The 22,729-nt window shown below is 44.8% G+C and overlaps 1 protein-coding gene across 1 annotated transcript in view; it reads right to left on the bottom strand.

The window, feature by feature from the left end:
• LOC134569001 (cytochrome P450 4B1-like) overlaps positions 1–20,714 on the bottom strand; it is a 48,213-nt gene extending 27,499 nt beyond the window's left edge. Inside the window, exon 1 of the mRNA XM_063427778.1 lies at positions 20,440–20,714. Coding sequence (XP_063283848.1) covers positions 20,440–20,634 — 195 coding nt within the window. The 5' untranslated portion in view covers positions 20,635–20,714. The remainder of the gene's footprint in view (positions 1–20,439) is intronic.
• Positions 20,715–22,729: the final 2,015 nt, after the last annotated feature.

The raw sequence follows: 22,729 nt of genomic DNA, 5'->3' as shown, positions 1-22,729 counted from the left end.
AGAAATGCCTGTATTCAGGTTTTAAACGAATCACGATTGTCCAAATTGCAAACAATTGAGGAATTGGGAGAATGCTATAATGCTAACTAACTATTGCAACTCACTGCTCATTGGCCTTCCAAATACCCGCATTGCCTCTCGTTAGTCTATAAAAAATGCCGCAGCCAAGCTCATCTTACTGACTGACCTCTACTCCAACATCTCACTCCTTTGCCAATCATTACATTGGCTTCCAATGCAAACTGCTATCACTAGCCTACAAAGCCCTCACTACCTCCACTCCTAACTATATTTCCTATTTACTCAACAAACTACCCATTTTCATTCCTTTCACCCTGAAAGTTTCCTTCTGCTGGCATCTGCTCATTCCCACACTGCCAACTCTCATCAACAAGATTTTTCTAAACCCATTGCGTAAGAATTCACTACCCCGTGCCATCAGACTCTCCCCTAGCCTCCAGTTCTTTAAGAAGCCACTGAAAACACACCTCTTTAGGAAAGTTTACCATCTTCCTGGGTGATGTTTCTTTCATTTCACAGCCCTCATCAGTTCCCTAGCCTCCATAGCCCGGCTCACTCTCTCCAGCTTATCTCAACACAGGTATCTCATCTCATCCATCAATCTTTCCAACCATCTGACATGCTGTTATGTCTTTACCCCTTCTTCATAGACTGTAAATTCATTTAAGCAGGACCTTCTTCACCTCTTGTCTGTTATACTCTGTATGTAAGTTGCTTGTTGTCAAATATCCCCATTTTATAAATATATTGCGGAATATGTTGGTGCTATATAAATGAAAACAATAGTAATGAGTTTGTAAACAGTGAAAGTGCTGCATTAGTCCCTAATCTGGATCCCAACATTACTCTCGTTGCCACCCTCTGGTCAGAGTATACACATTACATCTGCCAGGCTCCCAGTAGCTACCCACAATGCATTGTCTACGGCACCAACACTGACCTTGAAGCACAGTCAGTGTGTAATGAACTGATCTGGCTTCCCTGCAACATTGGAATTTGCCTTTTGTTACATTGTAAAATGTTACGTAATGTTTTTTAAATAAACAAAAAATTATTGTGTATTTTAATAGAGCATATCGTGTAGTATTCGATGATTTCCAGTGATGGTTGTAATGATAAGGCTCTGGAAATCCACCGCTCTATTGAATTTACACAAAGTGTAACTGTTTATCTGTAGTAAAATGTAGCCTTGTGATCTTTCGTAACCCTCCCTATAAGTATACTGTTTTCACCCGAAACCGGGTTACATCCACAATACATGCGCATTACTGATACTGCTCGTCCCGTCTCTTCAATTCTGGGAGCATTCTGTATCTACTGTACAATTATTCCATCTGAAAGCTGTACATCTCTCTCAGCAAATTCCAGATTTAACTCTATGTTAGCCTTGCAGTTATAGCCTTCATTCTCCTCATTGTCTGCATAGAAAGGATATAAAGAATGTAGATAAAGGTGCTTAAGCACCTGGAAAACCTGTATTCAAAAACATCTCAACTCGGACAAGAACCACACACCCTCCAAACAAAAACAAAAAAAAATCCCTTTATAATTTGCCCTTTATCTTAATAAGTAGGTTATGTTTTTTTGCGAATACTGAGCTGCATGGTGTGTGACATCATAAATACATTGTTTCCAATATTGTATTGTTTGAGTAACACCATGAGCTTCCGGCCCTTAATCTCAGGGCAGCAATGAGACTTGTACGTCTCGGCCTACTTAAAATAAGTAGGTGCTACAGCTGCTGCCATTTTAATCTGGCCTTGCCCTAATACTGACAGAATGGGACAGGAGCAGAGGAGACAGAAACATTGAGACATTATTATTATTATTGAGAGAGGAGCAGAGGAGACAGAAACTTAGAGACATTATTAGTATTGAGAGAGGAGCAGAGGATACAGAAATATTGAGACATTATTATTGTGAGAGGGACAGAGGATACAGAAATATTGAGATATTATTATTGAGAGAGGAGCAGAGGAGACAGAAACATTGAGACATTATTATTGTGAGAGGGACAGAGGATACAGAAATATTGAGATATTATTATTGAGAGAGGAGCAGAAGAGACAGAAACATTGAGACATTATTATTGGGAGAGGAGCAGAGGAGACAGAAACATTGAGACATTATTATCGAGAGAGGGGCAGAGGAGACAGAAACTTTGGGACATTATTATTGAGAGAAGAGCAGAGGAGACAGAAACACTGAGATATTATTATTGGGAGAGGAGCAGAGGAGACAGACATTTTTGAGAGAGGAGCAGAGAAGACAGAAACATTGAGACATTATTATTGAGAGAGGAGCAGAGGAGACAGAAACATTGAGACATTATTATTGAGAGAGGGACAGAGGATACAGAAATATTGAGACATTATTATTATTGAGAGAGGGGCAGAGTAGACAGAAACATTGAGACATTATTATTGAGAGAGGAGCAAAGGAGACAGAAACTTTGGGACATTATTATTGAGAGAAGAGCAGAGGAGACAGAAACATTGAGATATTATTATTGGGAGAGGAGCAGAGGATACAGAAACATTGATATATTATTATTGAGAGAAGAGCAGAGGAGACAGAAACATTGATATATTATTATTGAGAGAGGAGCAGAGGAGACAGAAACATTGAGACATTATTATTGAGAGAGGAGCAGAGTAGACAGAAACATTGAGATATTATTATTGAGACAGGAGACAGAAACATCGAGATATTTTTATTGGGAGAGGAGCAGAGGAGTCAGAAACATTGAGGCATTATTATTGAGAGAGGAGGCAGAAACATTGAGATATTAGTATTGAGAGAGGAGCAGAGGAGACAGAAACTTCAAGACATTATTATTGAGAGAGGAGCAGAGGAGACAGAAGCATTGAGACATTATTGTTGAGAGAGGAACAGAGGAGACAGAAACATTCAGATATTATTATTGGGAGAGGAGCAGAGGAGAGGGAAACATTGAGGTATTATTATTGAGAGAGGAGCAGAGGAGACAGAACATTGACACATTATTATTGAGAGAGGGACATAGGATACAGAAATATTGAGACATTATTATTGAGAGAGGGGCAGATGAGACAGAAACTTTGGGATATTATTATTGAGAGGAGAGCAGAGGAGACAGAAACATCAAGACATTATTATTGAGAGAGGAGCAGAGGAGACAGAAACATTGAGACATTATTATTGAGAGAGGAGCAGAGGAGACAGAAACATTGAGACATTTTTATTGAGAGAGGGACAGAGGATACAGAAATATTGAGACATTATTATTGAGAGTGGAGCAGAGGAGACAGAAACATTGAGACATTTTTATTGAGAGAGGGACAGAGGATACAGAAATATTGAGACATTATTATTGAGAGTGGAGCAGAGGAGACAGAAACATTGAGACATTATTATTGAGAGAGGGGCAGAGTAGACAGAAACATTGAGACATTATTATTGAGAGAGGAGCAGAGGAGACAAACTTTGGGACATTATTATTGAGAGAAGGGCAGAGGAGACAGAAACATTGAGATATTATTATTGGGAGAGGAGCAGAGGAGACAGAAACATTGATACATTATTATTGAGAGAGGAGCAGAGGAGACAGAAACATTGATATATTATTATTGAGAGAGGAGCAGAGGAGACAGAAACATCGAGACATTATTATTGAGAGAGGAGCAGAGGAGACAGAAACATTGAGATATTATTATTGAGAGAGGAGCAGAGGAGACAGAAACATCGAGACATTATTATTGAGAGAGGAGCAGAGGAGACAGAAACATTGAGATATTATTATTGAGAGAGGAGACAGAAACATCAAGATATTTTTATTGGGAGAGGAGCAGAGGAGTCAGAAACATTGAGGCATTATTATTGAGAGAGGAGCAGAGGAGACAGAAACAGTCAATACATTATTATTGAAAGAGGAGGCAGAAACATTGAGACATTATTATTGAGAGAGGAGCAGAGGAGACAGAAACATCAAGACATTATTATTGAGAGAGGAGCAGAGGAGACAGAAACATCAAGACATTATTATTGAGAGAGGAGCAGAGGAGACAGAAACATTGAGACATTATTATTGAGAGAGGAACAGAGGAAACAGAAATGTTGAGATATTATTATTGGGAGAGGAGGAGAGGAGACAGAAACATTGAGATATTATTATTGGGAGAGGAGCAGAGGAGCCAGAAACATCGAGACATTATTATTGAGAGAGGAGCAGAGGAGCCAGAAACATTGAGACATTATTATTGAGAGGAGCAGACTAGACAGAATATTGAGATATTATTATTGGGAGAGGAGCACAGGAGACAGAAGCATCGAGACATTATTATTGAGAGAGGAACAGAGAACACAGAAACATTGAGATATTATTATTGAGAGAGGAGCAAAGGAGACACAAACATTGAGATATTATTATTGAGAGAGGAGAAGACGAGACAGAAACATTAAGACATTATTAGTGAGAGAGGAGCAGAGGAGACAGAAACATTGAGACATTATTATTGAGAGAGGAGAAGATGAGACAGAAACATTACGACATTATTATTGAGAGAGGAGCAGAGGAGACAGAAACATTGATATATTATTATTGGGAGAGGAGCAGAGGAGACAGAAACATTGACACATTATTATTGTGAGAGGAGCAGACTAGACAGAAACATTGAGACATTTTTAATTGAGAGAGGAGCAGAGGAGACAGAAACATTGAGATACTATTATTGAGAGAGGAGATACATTAATGGCATTGGTTGAAAATCTTTTCTAGACTTGTTGATTTGTTGTTTTAAAGGAATTGTGAGTTGTCTAACTTTTGGGCAATTGGGAATCTTCTGAATTCTGTAACTCTGAAATGCCATATGGCCAAATCATGGGGAAAAAACCCATAATAAACAATGAACGAGCCATTTTGTTTGTTTCCTGATTTGGAATTCCATCCAAGGAAGAGGTAATTGATGGAAAAAAGTGATAATTGAGGGTTAACACCCACCAGATCTTAATTTTATTCACTGATCAAGTAAGAAGGGACCAATAGAGGGAAATAATGAGGATATATTTAATTAATAAATATATAATGTATAAATATAGATTTTTTCACTGTCCAATGTCTTTTCTCCCTTGTATTGTTTACTTCTTCTCACTAAATCTGTGAACCAAATTGGGCAAAATGCATCTATCAGGGAACTGCAACATTTATACATAATATAAATATTACGTATGTTTTTAGCAATATATTAATAAATATTAGGTATATATTTCGCAGTAAACCGACAGACACATTTTCACTCTGTTTTGAGATGTCCAAATCGAAAGGCCACATGGATGGAAACTGATTTGCCTTAACCAATTTTTTTTTTTTCAAATGACTTATTTGAGACCAACCAGATTTTTGGTGTTGTACACAAGCCTACTCCCTACATTTCATGTCCTGGAGCTGCTGTAACATTAGTGGGAAATTATCCATTAACCGCAACTAAAAAATAAAATCATGTTATGTAAACAGTATATAGAGCTGATGTGTGTATTTCGGACAAGTAATGTTATTGTGTGATTTTGGAGCAATTCTTAAAACTCCTCTTAAAACTCTCGCTCTCAAATGTATTTATTTCTATATTCTATATTTGTATGATTTCTATAGATAACTTTTTGTAAGCATCTGTAATCTGTTCAAACAATTCTGAAAGAAAAAACTGTGAAAAACTGGAGTTTTCTACTGTTCACTTATGTTTAAGATAATTAAATGGCAGTTAACTATATTTATTTAGGGGGGCGTGGCTCGGACGCTGACTAAGATGGCCGCATAATAGGAGAGCTCCGCTCCGCCGTACCCGAAAAAAGCTCCGGATCTCCGCACACTCACACTCATGGGTCGCAATAAACGCCCGGAAGCTCCCCAGACCCCGAGGGGCACCCAACAAGGCCCCCTTGACGGGTTCCTACAGCCCCAACCCAGCGGGAGCAGCGGTACAGGGAGTCCCAAGATGGCGCCTACCTCCCCAGAGAGCTCAGACGGCACTGCCCTGGAGCGAATAGGGGAAGAACTGAAGAGCCTGACAGCCTCCATGGTCACCAAAACGGACCTGCATAACCTCACCACTACCCTGCAAGAGATGATGCGCTCAGAGCTGGCAGGTATTAAAGCAGAGGTTGCAGCTCATACTGGCCGCATCCAAACGCTGGAGCATGCCACTGAGACACATGCTGGCAAAATTACTGCAACAGACACAGCAGTAGCCCGACAGGGCGAAATCTTATTGGCAATGCGCAGGCACACCGAAGACTTGGATAACAGAGGGCGGCGCTGCAACATAAGGATACGAGGAGTAACTGAATCAGAAGGGGAAGAAAATGAGGAGGAAGTCCTGACAGAACTCTTCCAACTCTATGATGCAGGCGGCGACCCCCCAACGCTTTGAGTTTGAGAGGGCACACAGGGCATTGAGACCCAGATCGGTGGAAGACGGCCCAAGAGACCAGGTATGCTGCCTACACTCCTTCCCAGTGAAAGAAGCAATAATGAAAAAAGCCCACGAGAGGCCCACCTGGCCATACATGGGAGCACAGGTCTCCTTCTATAATGACCTATCGCCCATCACACTAGAGGCACGCAGAGCGCTTAGACCGGTAACAACTGCCCTACGAGAGCACAATATCACCTACAAATGGGGATTCCCGTTCACCCTACTCGCCCGCCACCAAAACAGATGGGTGCCACTGAGATGGCCGGAAGAGGTACCCCGCTTCATGGAAGAGCTAGGCCTACCACCCACGTCAGTCGTCAACTGGATTCTGGGGCCAGTGGGCCCACCACCAAGACCCCAGAGACCACCTAGGAGGCAAGAATCTCGCTCTCCACCAGGACGTACTTCCCAAGGGCGCAGGAACCTGACGGCCCCGGAGGAATGAGTGAGTACCTATAACTGCTAGCGGCGCCACCACGCCGTATACACACACCCGGGGACATTGACTAACGCTTCCCTCTACTTTCCCCACTGACTACCCAAGGCTCCCACACAACTAGCGCGCCTGATGTGTGCACACATAGCACCGAGTGCACCCTAAAGGACATGAGACATCAACGGGCCCAACCACGTAACGCCCCAGGAGGCTGGAGGAGGGGGGGAGGTTAAACCGCCATATTTGGGAGGGGGGATCGGGACATAACTGGGAACACAGAAACCCTCTCTTCACAGTCAACCCCTACTCCAACGTTGCAAACCATGCAGAGGAACAGCAACCCCATGTGGCAAAAGCAGGGGGTACTAGCCTTGGGGGGGGAACTTGGGAGAATGGGACTCTATCACGCTCACCTCAAGGACATCTTACCCCACAATGCAAGGAAAGGGACTATTGGACGTCAAAGGGGCAGCTAGAGGGGACGCATCGAAAGCCCTTACACGAACACTACACGCTGATGGTGATGGATGGTCCCTATCACCTCACTCTCTCCGATTTCGTCTCCTGACCAGCCTCATGCGATAGGTTATTACTAGTTAGCAATCTTTATGACAGTGTTAATATCTGGGTACTAGCTCAACTTAAGATATAACAAATATTGTTAGAGGGAGGGGCACAAGGAGAAGGGGGGTAAGGGAGAAGACAGAAAGGCACACTATATACATGGGGACCAGAAGACAGCAGACACTGATAGATAACGGTCCCAATCCAACCCAAGCACTGCCCCCAAACGACGGGACCATACCCTGACTAGGCAGACCACAGAAAAATGAAACTAACCATGAGGTAGCGGAACCTCACATAGGACCGCCCTAAGGCATAAGTACAGGAGACCGACAGAGAGGAGATAGGCAGGGGGGGCCAATACGCGGACCCACAGTCACCTTAGACACCACCCTGACCATAGACAGATAACCAAGACACCTACCCCCCGTATGGGCCGAACACATAGCTACGAATAGCCCCACCCTGAAATGCGATAACCCACCCCGAAACGGAGGTCCATCAATGACACAGAAATCCCTATGGACGGCGTGACCAAAGGACGGAGGTCTGGGTATGAGACAGAGGACCACTGTGACAAAAGGAAGGGCCCAGGAGAAGGTAAGGGAACTCATGACAGGCACAGACCTCTACACACACAGGACACAGTAAAACGCACCACTCAGAAGATGGGGTAAGCCAGGACGGGCGGTGAGGGTCCAGAAGTTCAATGCCATGTGCTGTCCTGCGGGTGTTTAGGGAAGGGGCGGGGGGCATACGGGATTGTTGGTTAAACCCATGTTAATATTCCTTTATAATGTTTTATACAGTTTGGTGCTATGTGAGCTATATGTGAACAGAGAACATAATAATATTATATGATACATTGTATGCATAGAGAAGGGTTCGGTGGAGCGGACCGAACAACACCTTGATTGTTGCCTTTTCTTGGGACGGGGCCCGAGCTGCGTCACCCAACCCACACCCGTGCAAACATTTTTGCGGTGGGACCGTGGACACGGTCGTTACTGGTGCTGGTCACCAGAGCGAATTCCTACCGTGCCCAACCACTGCACGAGCACCCTCAAGAGTAGAGGGCCAGACGAGGGACTTATATAGTCCCCTACGAGACCACAGTCTCACCTCTCACCCTCACACACCCATATTACTTACACCACACTACACACACACCTCTACCCAACACCCTCCTTCCTACCCCCCCCTCAAGTCCGTGCCGGGTTCAAGGGTTCCGGGGGCATCTACCGCGGGGCCGGGGGCCCTCGGGAATCAGACCCCATAGTCCTGGAGAGCGAGAGCCAACAACCGCGAAGAAACATGACATACCGCAGCAAGCCACTGCCTGAACATCCCGGAACGTAGATCACACCTGCTGAGGGAACTAAAGAAAAAACATATCGCAGTAGCAATGCTTCAAGAAACACACTTCAGGGAAGGCTCTGCTCCCCAGTTACGCAACAAATCGTATCCGTGTACTTCTGCAACCATCCCTCCGCTCGTAAATCCGGAGTAGCCATAATGACAGCAGCAGATCTGGAATTCAGGGAACTGGCACGAACTCAGGATGGACAGGGACGTTTTCGCTTCCTGAAGGGATTCATAGCGGACAAAATATATACATTTGCTACCCTATACGTCACCAACAGACGCCATGAGGTAGCGGAACCTTAGAGGAGCACTGGCCAAACTGCAGGAGTTTGCAGAGGGCGTGTTAATCTTGGGGGGGGGACTTTAATGCCCCCCTTGACCCACCGCTTGACTCATCCTTGGGACATAGCTGTATACCTCAACGATGCATCCGAGCCATCAGGAACTCGCTGAACAACCTGGACCTGGTCGATTGCTGGAGAGTCCTACACCCATTCGACAAAGACTTCACGCACTATTCTGCTCTTCATGATCGCTACGCAAGAATTGACTATCTCTTCATTAAACAAGAGGGTCTCTCTCGCCTGCTGAAAGCGAGCATAGAACCGGCAACATGGTCAGATCATAGCCCGGTTAGCGTGGAACTCGAGTCACCCCTGTTCCGACCCTCCACGTGGACATGGAGACTAAACGAAGCACTACTAACAGACCCGGTCACACGTGAGCAAATCGGACAAGACATAGACAACTATTTCAGGGAGAACGACAGAGAGGGGATGTCGCCTATCACCCTGTGGGAAGCACATAAGAGCATCATACGGGGATCGCTCATCCGCATCGCCTCCACAAAGAAAAGAGAAGCCGCACGGGAAATGATAGCTCTCTATAAGTCCATTTCGACCCTGGAATTACAACATAAACAAACCCAACTACACAAAGTTTATGGTGAGCTCATGGAAGCCAGGAGGTCACTGAAGGACCTCATAGTTAAAAAGCATCTCCGATACCTACAAAGCTCCAAGGGCTTTTTCTATGCCCATGCCAACAAAGGGGGTAGATACCTGGCTCGACTTCTGAAGGGCAACATGCCACGTACGCAAATACACAAATTACGCCTTACATCGGGAGCATTCTCTCCCTTCCCACAGGAGATAGCGGGGGAGTTCAAGGACTTCTACCAAAACCTCTATAACCTCCCACCACCTGAAGGAGGAGGCCATGGAGCACGACAGATCTTCGACTGTCTGCATTCCAACGTGACGGAGGTGATAGACCCAGATTCCGCTGCGATCCTGGACACACCGATTTGCATACAGGAACTAGCTGCGGCCTTGAAAGGCACCAAAACCGGCAAGGCACCCGGGCCTGATGGCTTCTCCACCGGATATTATAAGAAATTTGCAGGGAGACTCCTACCATGGCTAGGGGAAAACGCGGACCGGAATCCCTATCCGCAACGATAACCGTCTTACTCAAACCGGGAAAGGACCCGATGTGCTGCGGAAGCTACCGCCCAATATACCTCCTAAACGTCGATACTAAATTACTCACGAAGGTACTCGCAACAAGGATACAACCATTCCTCCTGAACCTAATCCACACGGACCAGACGGGATTTATCCCCGGTCGCGAGGCACGGGATAGCACGTTACGACTCTTCTCCATCCAACACCGGGCACGGGAGACGGGAGAGCGCCTTCTGCTGCTATCGACTGACGCGGAGAAGGTGTTCGACCGAGTCAACTGGCAGTACATGATCGCCACGCTAGGAGATGGGCATGGGACAGATGCTCCTCACCTGGATTTCTGCCATTTATAGCACCCCGCGGGCCTCGGTGAGGGTTAACGGTTCCCAGACAACGGACTTTGCGATCAGTAATGGAACCCGACAGGGATGTCCCCTCTCTCCACTATTATTCGCCCTGTCACTGGAACCCCTCCTGCAAACGATTCGCCTGAATCCAAACATACTGGGACATGACGGTCGGGGTTCAACCCATAAAGTTGCGGCATACGCCGATGACTTGCTCTTTTTTATCAAAAACCCTAGAATAACTATTCCGAACCTCCTAGCGGAGTTCGAGCGCTACAGCAAACTATCAGGCTTCAAGCTTAACCTATCCAAATGCGAGGTGCTGAATCTCACACTACCCACATCAGACTACTTGGAGCTGAATCCAGAATTCAACTTTAAGTGGTGCTATGGCAAAATGAAATACCTGGGAATCTGGGTAACCACAGACCCCGGGAATTGTACGAACATAATTTCCTACCCCTGCTGCACACGATAACAGCGGACCTCACCAGGTGGGCCTTCCCCCATGTAACATGGCACGGACGTATAGCCGTGCTTAAAATGAACGTGCTCCCTAGGGTTTTATACCTCCTGCAGACCATACCCCTCACACCTCCAGCACACTTCTTTTCCTCCCTGAAAACGGCAGTCATACGCTTCACGTGGCGAGGCGAACGATCTAGACTAAGACATGACATACTGTGCCTGCCTAGATTCATGGGAGGACTAGCGCTACCGGACTTCCGCAAATATATCCAGGCCACGGTACTACAGCGCATCCTGGATTGGCACATGAACCCCCCACACAAACACACAGACACTAGACAGAGAAGCCGCGGAACGGACCATGGAATCGATGGTCTGGGGGGAGCCCTGCAACCCCGGAACGAGGAGGAGAACAGGGGACCAGTCGCACAAACACTACGTGGATGGAAATCGCTGATGGAAAAGCCGTACATCTCACCCACACCTAGCCCGATGCTCCGATCACGTACAATAGTAAAATACGTGAGGGCTTACCAGCCAGAGCCTGGAGCTTCCTGGGAGAGGGGGATACATCCCCATAGGCAGAGCTCCACGAGCGGGCGGGATGCGAGATTTAGAATCGCTACTGGAAGGTAGACCAAGGACCGTCATGGCTACCTTCCGATATATACAACTGAAACAATAATACAACACGCTCACTCATAAGGAGCGCCTACACAGGGAATTAACATGGTTCGAGGGCCTATGCAAACAAGGAACCAGACTGGACCACACGGTTTCAACGCTATACCAACAACTAATAACGGATACCCAAACGAGCAACACCACATTCCGGAGACAATGGGAAGAATCTCTGGGCAAGACGTTCACTGTAACACAGTGGGATAAAGCCCTGATATGGCAACACAAAAGTTCCATGAGTTCCTACTACCAGGAAGTAAATTACAAGCTACTATCCTTCTGGTATAGAACACCTATCGTAATTCATTGGATTTTCGAGGCAGTGCCACCGACGTGCTGGAGATGTCAGGAAGACAGAGGCACACTACTACATATATGGTGGGAATGCCGAGTCATACTCCCATATTGGGACATGATAAAAACTGAGATAACCCGGGTACTGGGGGATATACCCGACTGGTCAGCCGAACTCGCCCTCCTACACATCTCATAACAAATGATCTCGAGTTATAAAAAAATCAATACTTCGAAACCTCTTGAATGCGGCTAAGGCGTCAATACCGGCCTACTGGAAGACAACCAACATCCCAACGAAAATGGAATGGATTCGACGAGTTGAAGATATACAGAGCGCGGAGGCACTTCATGCCTCATTAACAGGCAGAGAAACTAAACACGTGGAAATGTGGCAGCTGTGGTTTATATATATTGCCCAACACTCACAGGGCGAGAATGCCCACGGAACCGGGGTGGATGCGCGGACGAGCCCGGACCCCCCATAGCACGGAACTCCCACCAACAACCCCCCCTCCTACCTATCCTTTCCTTTCCCCTTCCTCCTCCCCCCCCCTCCCTAACACAATCACTAATCAGGAACAGAAATATACGACACGCTGCCAACACCCAACCATCACAACGCTCACAAGAGAAAAAGGATAAAAGGATACACAGACTTGGACATCTGCCACTCAACAGACTCAACGGCACACCACAAGCCACACAATTCATATGGCTGTAACCCATATCACACTGAACACGGAAAAGTCAATGCCACTAATGCAGCCACAACACTATTGATCACACTCAACACCACTCACACACCAATACACATCACCTTATCTATAATGAAGACGACAATCATAACCCAATCAGAACCAACGGACAGACACAACCGACAAGACAGACCAGGACCATACCCTACCGAGGTTGACGCAGCTCAAAACATACACGGGAGAAACCTTAGGCCCAAAACATAGGCAACTGCGTGAACTAAGCCCAGTGAAAGGGGATAAACTGCATAAAACATGCGGAAGGGAATAGAGATCACATGGGAACCTACATGCAGTGGCCTCAGGCTCAAACAATCAGAGAGATACACAAGCCTCCCATGGGAACACCACAAGAACACATGTCACACAAACGTAATGCTCATAAACTTGTTATGTTGGTGACCTGCGTGTCCCACCTGATATACTCTACTGTATCTTGTTTCTACTGTCAAAATCTTCAATAAAAACAGATTTACAAAAATAAACTATATTTATTTAGATTAAAAAAAAGAAAAATCAATCAAATTAAAAACACAGGGGAAATCTTTTGAATTTTAAGCCCATTAAAGCTGATCTCTCACCCACCTGGTGACTAGAAGCTGGGGTCCCGTACACAAGGGAGTACTGGCTCCAAGGAGAGGATTGCACGCAGTGTTTTCGTCCCTTGGAGGGCCATCCTTTGTCTACCCAGATGACGCCTGCTTGGGCGGTGAGTGGAGTGGATGGCCGCTACCCTGTTATCCTGCCCGTCGGTACCCAGCTAGACTCCCGACACTATGTGAACCTGGCCCTGTCCCACCTGCTCTGGACTGGCAGATGTGATCCCAGTCCACACCCTGTGGCCCCCACCACTACCACGATCCATCAGCCTGCAGAATCGACCAGGAGTCTCCAATAAAATGGCAGAAGCCGTGACATAAACAAAATGCTTCAGAGAGGCGGCTGAGTTTCCCTCCCTGCAAGATAACATCTCCCCAGGGCTGTGGCAGACATGGCTGAATCTCACCTTAGACTCCCTCAGGATAAAGCCTGGAGAACGGCTGCAGCACGAGGCTCCTCCTGTACTGGCCACCCACACTCATCCCGTTCTCACACTGGAAACAGAACAGAGGGACCAAAACCAATCACACTCGGCTAGTAGACGGCGGGAACATTTGCATCAGGTCGGTGTGGTGGCCGATCGGTGTGGTACCAACACTCTGTTGAGGGATATCACTTATTTCACTCAGCCTATTTCCCTCTTCTTACTTCTTCTCAAGTTAGAGTGCAAGGGCTACTCAAATATGGCAGTCTAATGACACAGTGTTCCAAAACCAGCCCTGGAGACCCAGCTCATGCTAAGTTATACTATACAGAATTATCACACAGCCATGTTAATGTTAGAATATTTATTCTACAAAACTTTAAATTATTTTTTGGCACAGTATGCCGACTTGTAATTCTATGCACAAACCAATATAAAGAATAATAAATAAAAAAAAAAACCAAAAAAAAAAAACCCACACGTCTAGCTACTTTCCAGACTTTTCTGCTTTTCTCAACATGACCATTTTGTAAAGATATTGCTGGTTCATTATCAGCTCAGTACACGTCCCTGCTATCATGACAGGTGAACATATTTGCTTTGAACAATAAAAAGTTTCTATTTATAGTCATTACCCGCCTACCTATTCATTCTCTTTATAGTCATTATATACCTGCCTATTCACAAGTTGTTGTTACATAACTATGTATGTGTTCATGAATTTTCACACCCTAATTTTAATGGGGTACGTTACTGTGGGCAATATAACCTCTACAGCTCAATGTATGATTACGTTGCTGATAACCTTGTTGTCCCATGTTTTTAAAGGGTTACTCCAAACATTGTAACCAGTCAATACAGCCAGCTGTAGTGGTTATGAATTGTGAGAAGTAACCTGATCCGGTTACCTGGTAATTGGGAAAAGCAATTAGTAACAGTTTGCCCTCTTTCCTGGGTCCCCACTGGACTCTGAGGTTCCCAGCTGGAAGCCGATGCCGCCGCCATTCATTGCCTGAGACCGTCAGTTGACTCCGTCAAAGAATGACATTCTGTGCAATGAAATTTCCACAGAATTGACATAAGCCAGCCCAGAACTCTCGTTCCAGGCTGGTCGATAACATCCCAATGATGCTGCTAGAAGTGCAGTTACATCTCCAGCGTTTTGTACTGAAAATTGATTAACAGAATAACATGTTCATCACTTTGTCCTGAATGGTATTACTAAGTAAGCTGATCATTAACAAACATTGTTATGGTTGTATCATACACCTTAACCCCTTAAGGACACATGACATGTGTGGCATGTCATGATTCCCTTTTATTCCAGAAGTTTGGTCCTTAAGGGGTTAAGCTGTATGATTCCACTTGGGAAATTCTAGAGACATTTGTCTAATCTATAGAGGTCTATTCACTAAATGTCAAGTTGTACAGCAGTTTCCAAGCAACTCGCAAACTGAGGACCAGGTTAGCTGAGGTATTTCAGCCTTGTTTTTATATCTGTCATTTAGTTGTTTTGTCCCACATTTTATATGCTGGTTGACAGCTATCTACACTGGGAGACATGCTATGTATTGGGGGGGGTATTATATTGGGCTGGACTGGAGGTATGTCAATGACATAATGGGTATTACTAACTTCCTGTGAGTCAGCCAATCAGGGCTGCCAAGCAAAAAAAAAACATTTTGTCAGAATCCCCATATGGGCTAAAATGTCCGGCACTGGTGTCATACATGTTTAATGAAATCACACTCTATGCTTTTTGCAGACAAACGTGAAAACAAACTCATTAAATATTTTATTTGTAGAATAGATTAGGTGATAGCATCTATTAACCCCTTAAGGACGGAGACTGTTGTACAAGTTGTGATCAAAAACAAAACGTAAACAAAAACTGGAATTTGCGCTATATGTCTGTTCAACCATAATTCATAAATCTCAAAAAGTATGAGAAACTAAGATTGACATTTTTTTTTTTAGTTCTGCGTGTCTTTAACTGTGAATGTCATAATACTGTTAGAATTAAATTACACACGTGTGTGTGTATATATATTGGTAAAAACTGCAAAGATGCTCCCGTTGTGCTGAACGCCGTTGACTTGAATGGAGACAACAGGAGTAGCAGCACTTGAGGGAGGAAAAACTAAGTGTATTTTTATATTACGGTAATATATGTATATATTGATATAAAATAATAATTATTAAATTATTATAAAAATACACTTAGTATGCCATTATATTTATATACGATATAATTATCTTATTATACACTGCGTGCAGAATTATTAGGCAAATTAGTATTTTGACCACATCATCCTCTTTATGCATGTTGTCTTACTCCAAGCTGTATAGGCTCGAAAGCCTACTACCAATTAAGCATATTAGGTGATGTGCATCTCTGTAATGAGAAGGGGTGTGGTCTAATGACATCAACACCCTATATCAGGTGTGCATAATTATTAGGCAACCTCCTTTCCTTTTGCAAAATGGGTCAAAAGAAGGACTTGACAGGCTCAGAAAAGTTAAAAATAGTGAGATATCTTGCAGAGGGATGCAGCACTCTTAAAATTGCAAAGCTTCTGAAGCGTGATCATCGAACAATCAAGCGTTTCATTCAAAATAGTCAACAGGGTCGCAAGAAGCGTGTGGAGAAACCAAGGCGCGAAATAACTGCCCATGAACTGAGAAAAGTCAAGCGTGCAGCTGCCAAGATGCCACTTGCCACCAGTTTGGCCATATTTCAGAGCTGCAACATCACTGGAGTGCCCGAAAGCACAAGGTGTGCAATACTCAGAGACATGGCCAAGGTAAGAAAGGCTGAAAGACGACCACCACTGAACAAGACACACAAGCTGAAACGTCAAGACTGGGCCAAGAAATATCTCAAGACTGATTTTTCTAAGGTTTTATGGACTGATGAAATGAGAGTGAGTCTTGATGGGCCAGATGGATGGATTGGTAAAGGGCAGAGAGCTCCAGTCCGACTCAGACGCCAGCAAGGTGGAGGTGGAGTACTGGTTTGGGCTGGTATCATCAAAGATGAGCTTGTGGGGCCTTTTCGGGTTGAGGATGGAGTCAAGCTCAACTCCCAGTTTCTGGAAGACACCTTCTTCAAGCAGTGGTACAAGAAGAAGTCTGCATCCTTCAAGAAAAACATGATTTTCATGCAGGACAATGCTCCATCACACGCGTCCAAGTACTCCACAGCGTGGCTGGCAAGAAAGGGTATAAAAGAAGAAAATCTAATGACATGGCCTCCTTGTTCACCTGATCTGAACCCCATTGAGAACCTGTGGTCCATCATCAAATGTGAGATTTACAAGGAGGGAAAACAGTACACCTCTCTGAACAGTGTCTGGGAGGCTGTGGTTGCTGCTGCACGCAATGTTGATGGTGAACAGATCAAAACACTGACAGAATCCATGGATGGCAGGCTTTTGAGTGTCCTTGCAAAGAAAGGTGGCTATATTGGTCACTGATTTGTTTTTGTTATGTTTTTGAATGTCAGAAATGTATATTTGTGAATGTTGAGATGTTATATTGGTTTCACTGGTAAAAATAAATAATTGAAATGGGTATATATTTGTTTTTTGTTAGGTTGCCTAATAATTATGCACAGTAATAGTCACCTGCACACACAGATATCCCCCTAAAATAGCTATAACTAAAAACAAACTAAAAACTACTTCCAAAAATATTCAGCTTTGATATTAATGAGTTGTTTGGGTTCATTGAGAACATGGTTGTTGTTCAATAATAAAATTAATCCTCAAAAATACAACTTGCCTAATAATTCTGCACTCCCTGTATTATGTGTCCTGATGAAAGCTCCGATCGGGAGCTGAAACTTTGACTATTTTGGTTGTACCAACAATAAATTGGATGAACAAAATCCAAGAGTGCCGGTAATTTTTTGACATTTCTAAGATATATATATACATATTTTGTAAATTTTATTTATTAACATATTTTTATTTTATTCTAACAAAAGCAGGGAGACTGCCTGACGGTTTAGGCAGTACCCCTGCAGGCATCACTATGGACGCCTATTGCGGCCATGTGACTGCTCTTTCTGAGCGATCACATCTCCAATGAGGGCCTAATTTGCCGAGGTGGGACTGCCTGGGCTATCAGACAGACCCCCCAGACCAGGATGAAACATATGATCGCCGGCGGGGGAACAGCGAGGATCGGGTAAGTAAATAGGACGACGGAGACGTACTATACCGCCCACCGGCGTTTAGAGCCACCCCTTCAAGGACGGCATAGAACGCCCGTCGTCCTTAAGGGGTTAAACCTATATTGCTGTTACATAAAGTTGCATATTCTCTTTCTGTCTAGAAAAATGGTAAAATGTAAAAATATATTAACTAAACTGTGAGATCTGAGAATTTGACAACCAGTTTGCTAGACACAGAAAAACTTAGCTGAGTGTAAAACAAAATTAATAGACTAAATCACCCAGAGGTGGCTCTCTAATTAGGTGGTTTGGGTGGCCGCCTAAGGCCTTTTGCTGTCTGGGGCCGCCTAAACTGCCTTAGGGCAGACCCTCGGTCAGTGACCGAGGACCCGACATCAGGAGGGGGCCTGGCGGCTTCCTGGATATGTCGCTGGGTGCAAGGCCCCTCTGTGCCGTCTGTCTGGGAGGAGAGCGCCCATCGCAGACACCGGTCTGCAGCTCCGCAGTGTGCAGAGCTGCAGACCATGTGTCTTGCGAATTCTGACCAATCAAAGTGTTGACGCGGATTACACTGCGGACCTGCAGAGCGGCAGTCATGGTCACCGGACCAAAAGGGAGCGTAAAAGGGTATTTAACATTTCTCCTCACCCCCCAGCATTAACCCTCTCCTTCCCAGTATTCCCACCCCAGCATTAACCCTTTCCCTCCCAGTATTCCCACCCCAGCATTAACCCTTTCCCTCCCAGTATTCCCACCCCAGCATTAATCATCTCCCTCTCAGTATTCCCCCCACACCCCAGCATTAACCCTCTCCCTCCTAGTATCCCCCCACCCCAGCATTAACCCTTTCCCTTCCAGTATTCCCACCCCAGCATTAATCCTCTCCCTCTCAGTATTCCCCCCACACCCCAGCATTAACTCTCTCCCTCCTAGTATCCCCCCACCCCAGCATTAACCCTCTCCCTCCCAGTATTCCCCCACCCCAGCATTGACCTTCTCCCTCCCAGTATTCCCCCCACCCCAGCATTAATCCTCTCCCTCCCAGTATTCCCCCACCCCAGCATTAACCCTCTCCCTCCCAGTATTTCCCCCGCCCCAGCATTAACCCTCTCCCTCCCAGTATTTCCCCCACCCCAGCATTAACCCTCTACCTCCCAGTATTTCCCCCACCCCAGCATCAACCCTCTCCCTACCAGTATTCCCCCAACCCCAGCATTAACCCTCTCCCTCCTAGTATCCCCCCACCCCAGCATTAATCCCCTCAGTATTCCCCCCACCCCAGCATTAACCCTCTCCCTCCCAGTATTCCCCCACCCCAGCATTAACCCTCTCCCTCCCAGTATTTCCCCCACCCCAGCATTAACCCTCTCCCTCCTAGTATCCCCCCACCCCAGCATTAACCCTCTCCCTCCTAGTATCCACCCACCCCAGCATTAACCCTCTCCCTACCAGTATTCCCCCAACCCCAGCATTAACCCTCTCCCTCCTAGTATCCCCCCACCCCAGCATTAATCCTCTCAGTATTCCCCCCACCCCAGCATTAACCCTCTCCCTCACTGTATTCCCCCCACCCCAGCATTAACCCTCTCCCACCCAGTATTTTCCCCCAACATTAACCCTCTCCCTCCCAGTACCCCTCCCCCTGCAGCAATATAGGTATTATCTTGTTAATCATGAAATTATTCGGAAGGGATGTTTATTATACTGATAGACACAATGTATCACCTGTTGGCTTGATTTTTAGGATCACTTTATCTAATTGGCATAAAGATACAACTGTCAGTTTTATGTTTATTTTTGGCAATGGGTAATAAAGCCTGTGATATCATTGAATAGACGGTTAAATGGTTATCTTTTGCTATATTGCAGCAAACTTCTGACACATTGTTTACTGTTGAAGACATTTCATTTAATAAATTGCTAAGTTTTATGAAATACCAAACCAGGGATTCCCACATGTGGTTTCCCTGATTTATAGCGGAGTAATACTTATTTCACTAAATTCACTATTTTGTTTTTTTAATCAAATTTTTGCCGGTCAACTTACCGTACACCTTACAAACACACAAAATAATGCTTTATTTATGAAATAAGTAAATGGAAGTGGGATTATAAAACACACTTAACGCCGCATGACTTCCAGTTACTGGCAGCAACATCTTCTCTTTATGATAAACTTACATATGATGTAAATAAAAATTAAAAAAAAAATGGAATTGGTATTTTGAAAAAACAAAAACACAGAAATAAATTCTAACTTTAATTTAGGTATTATCTTGTGCAAAGATAACAGAGGGGACAATACCTCATAGTGCCTGTCACTGGCGGCTCCGTAGCTTCAGTAACTCACTATGACTTGTGTCCATTTCATTTTGAGAAATATTGTTCTTACCTCATGTGCATTGCCATAGAGCCAGTGACGGCTGGGACCTGGGAAATGTCTAAACACGGCAATCAGTTCCCTCCGCTTCAGATAAAGTTTGGCAGCTGTGAACAGTACAAACAAGGCACAGAGCCAGGCTGCCCATTGACACAGCTGGTAGACATTTTTCATAGACAGCAGGTTAAGCAGCACAAACGATGCCATGCCAATAATGACAGACAGCAACTGTGTTGCAGCCCTGGGAACACATTCAATAGCTCAGTATACAGAGCTCTTAATGATGTCACAGGAGGCACCATATAGGAAGAAAGGAGTTTATAGGACGAGGTCTAGAGGCGGAGAACAGGGCTGCAGCATGAAAGGGGGAGGGAAAGACAAGAGAACTCACACACACAGAACAAAGCCTGGGATGGTTTGCTGGACAGCTCTAGCTACAGAAGCACATACCGAGGTTGTGTAATTCTTCATGCACTGGAATGAATGAAACTACAAGACACAGGAAGGCATATCTGACAAGGACGGATGACGGCAGAAAAACTTTCAGAATTTGAATTATTTTAAATATGCTATGTATTATGACTTCTGTGTGTATTATTTTGTATTGTGTAAACGTAAGTAAATTCCTCATTTTAGTGCATCTCGTGGCTAACCCTCACTCCATGGAGTCAGCTATCTTTAAGTCCTCTTTGGTCACTGCCAACGTGCTGAATCTGGACTCGGACATTGCCGTATCTGCCAAGACCGTGCACAGTTTGAACATCCGAAACCAGCTTACAAAGCATTTTAGCTGCCTGGCATTTGCGATGATTCAGGATGTGTGCACACTAGCTTTAAATGAACACTGTACTGACTATCATAACGTCTTTTAAATGAAGTTGTTATAGTGTCTACAGTAGTTCTCCCTCTATTCGAGGTTCACAAAAGCAATGTTTTTGATAGTTATAAGGCTTGGAAGTGCAGCTTCAAGCCACGCCTCCAAGCCCTAGTAGAGTCCGGGCTGCTACTTCCTGGCTCTTATAACCTAGCATACCGTGATGTCACGCACGCATGCGCAGTGCAGTTACAGTCTGTTATATAGTAGAATCATTGTGTTCAGTGATTCTCTATGGCAGAATCATAGGCACATCGCAGCAAGTGCCACACATGTGCCTACGACCCCCAGTGCTTCGTTATGAGGAGCACGTGTTAAAACCATCATCCTGGAGGTGACATCAGGGGAGGAGGAGATCAGGACGCACTGAAGGAGGCTCGGCGCTGGAGAGTAGGTGAGTAAAAACATTGAACTTTAGAGAATTGTAAATCGAATTGATAAATTGAGGCTAAAATGGCCAAACTATGACTAGTTCAGCTGACACTTGTTACCTAAATATTGTCAATGCTCTATAAATCAGTGTTTAGTGAATAAACCCATATGTCTACTTTACCTGTAACTAGTCTGATTAATTTATATGCGACTATGATGCCATGTTTATAACAATATGGCAAATTTGTATTATGCTTTTGTGTAAAATAAGAAAAGTATTTTATTCTATATATACTATTTAATGAAAAGAATATCAGGGCATCATAAAAACCTCATCAAAATGCTGAAAAGTTCCAAAAACAGAAGCTTAGGGCTTAGGGTAGAGGCCCTGCTGATTGACAGAGTGGTCAACTGACACACTTAGCCAATCAGAGGTTCCCCATGCACAAAATAGCTTGAGAATCGTACATATTGTTCTCAAGTCTTTTTTGTAAATTGGGAGCCACTGATTGACTGAGAATGTCAGCTGACCCCTCCTAACCAATCAGCAGCGGCCTTGCCTTGATAGACAGCCACTAGAGGAGGACTTAACCTTGCAATGTAATTATTGCAGTTTATAAAAACTGCAATAATTACAGCTGCAGGGTTAAGGGTTATGGGAGTTGGCACCCAGACCACTCCAATTGGCAGAAGTAGTCTGGGTGCCTGGAGTGTCTCTGTGACGAGAGCAACATTGCATTGGAGAAGCCTGGTTGCCCGCCTGCTGCCTTTGGACTATGGCCCTGGGAGATTGGGCCCTTTAAAAACAGTGTTCGGACCTAACAGAGTGCATGTCACTCATTCTGGCCCTTTAATTACTGTGGGAGAAGGATTGGCACTTTTTATATGGCACTTCGGATGCAGCCGAAGTGCCGAAGTTGTCGAAGTTGCCGAGGTGCCGAAGTTACCGAAGTTGTCAAAGTCGTCGAAGTGACCGGCATCGGACAAAGGACCACGTGGCGGCGGCCATTTTAACTTTGTCGAACACCGCCGACCCTTACCATCGCCTCCACTTCA

This window comes from Pelobates fuscus, chromosome 7, assembly GCF_036172605.1.
Source record: "Pelobates fuscus isolate aPelFus1 chromosome 7, aPelFus1.pri, whole genome shotgun sequence".
Lineage (NCBI taxonomy): Eukaryota > Metazoa > Chordata > Amphibia > Anura > Pelobatidae > Pelobates > Pelobates fuscus.
This window is presented reverse-complemented; position numbering and strand designations above follow the sequence as displayed.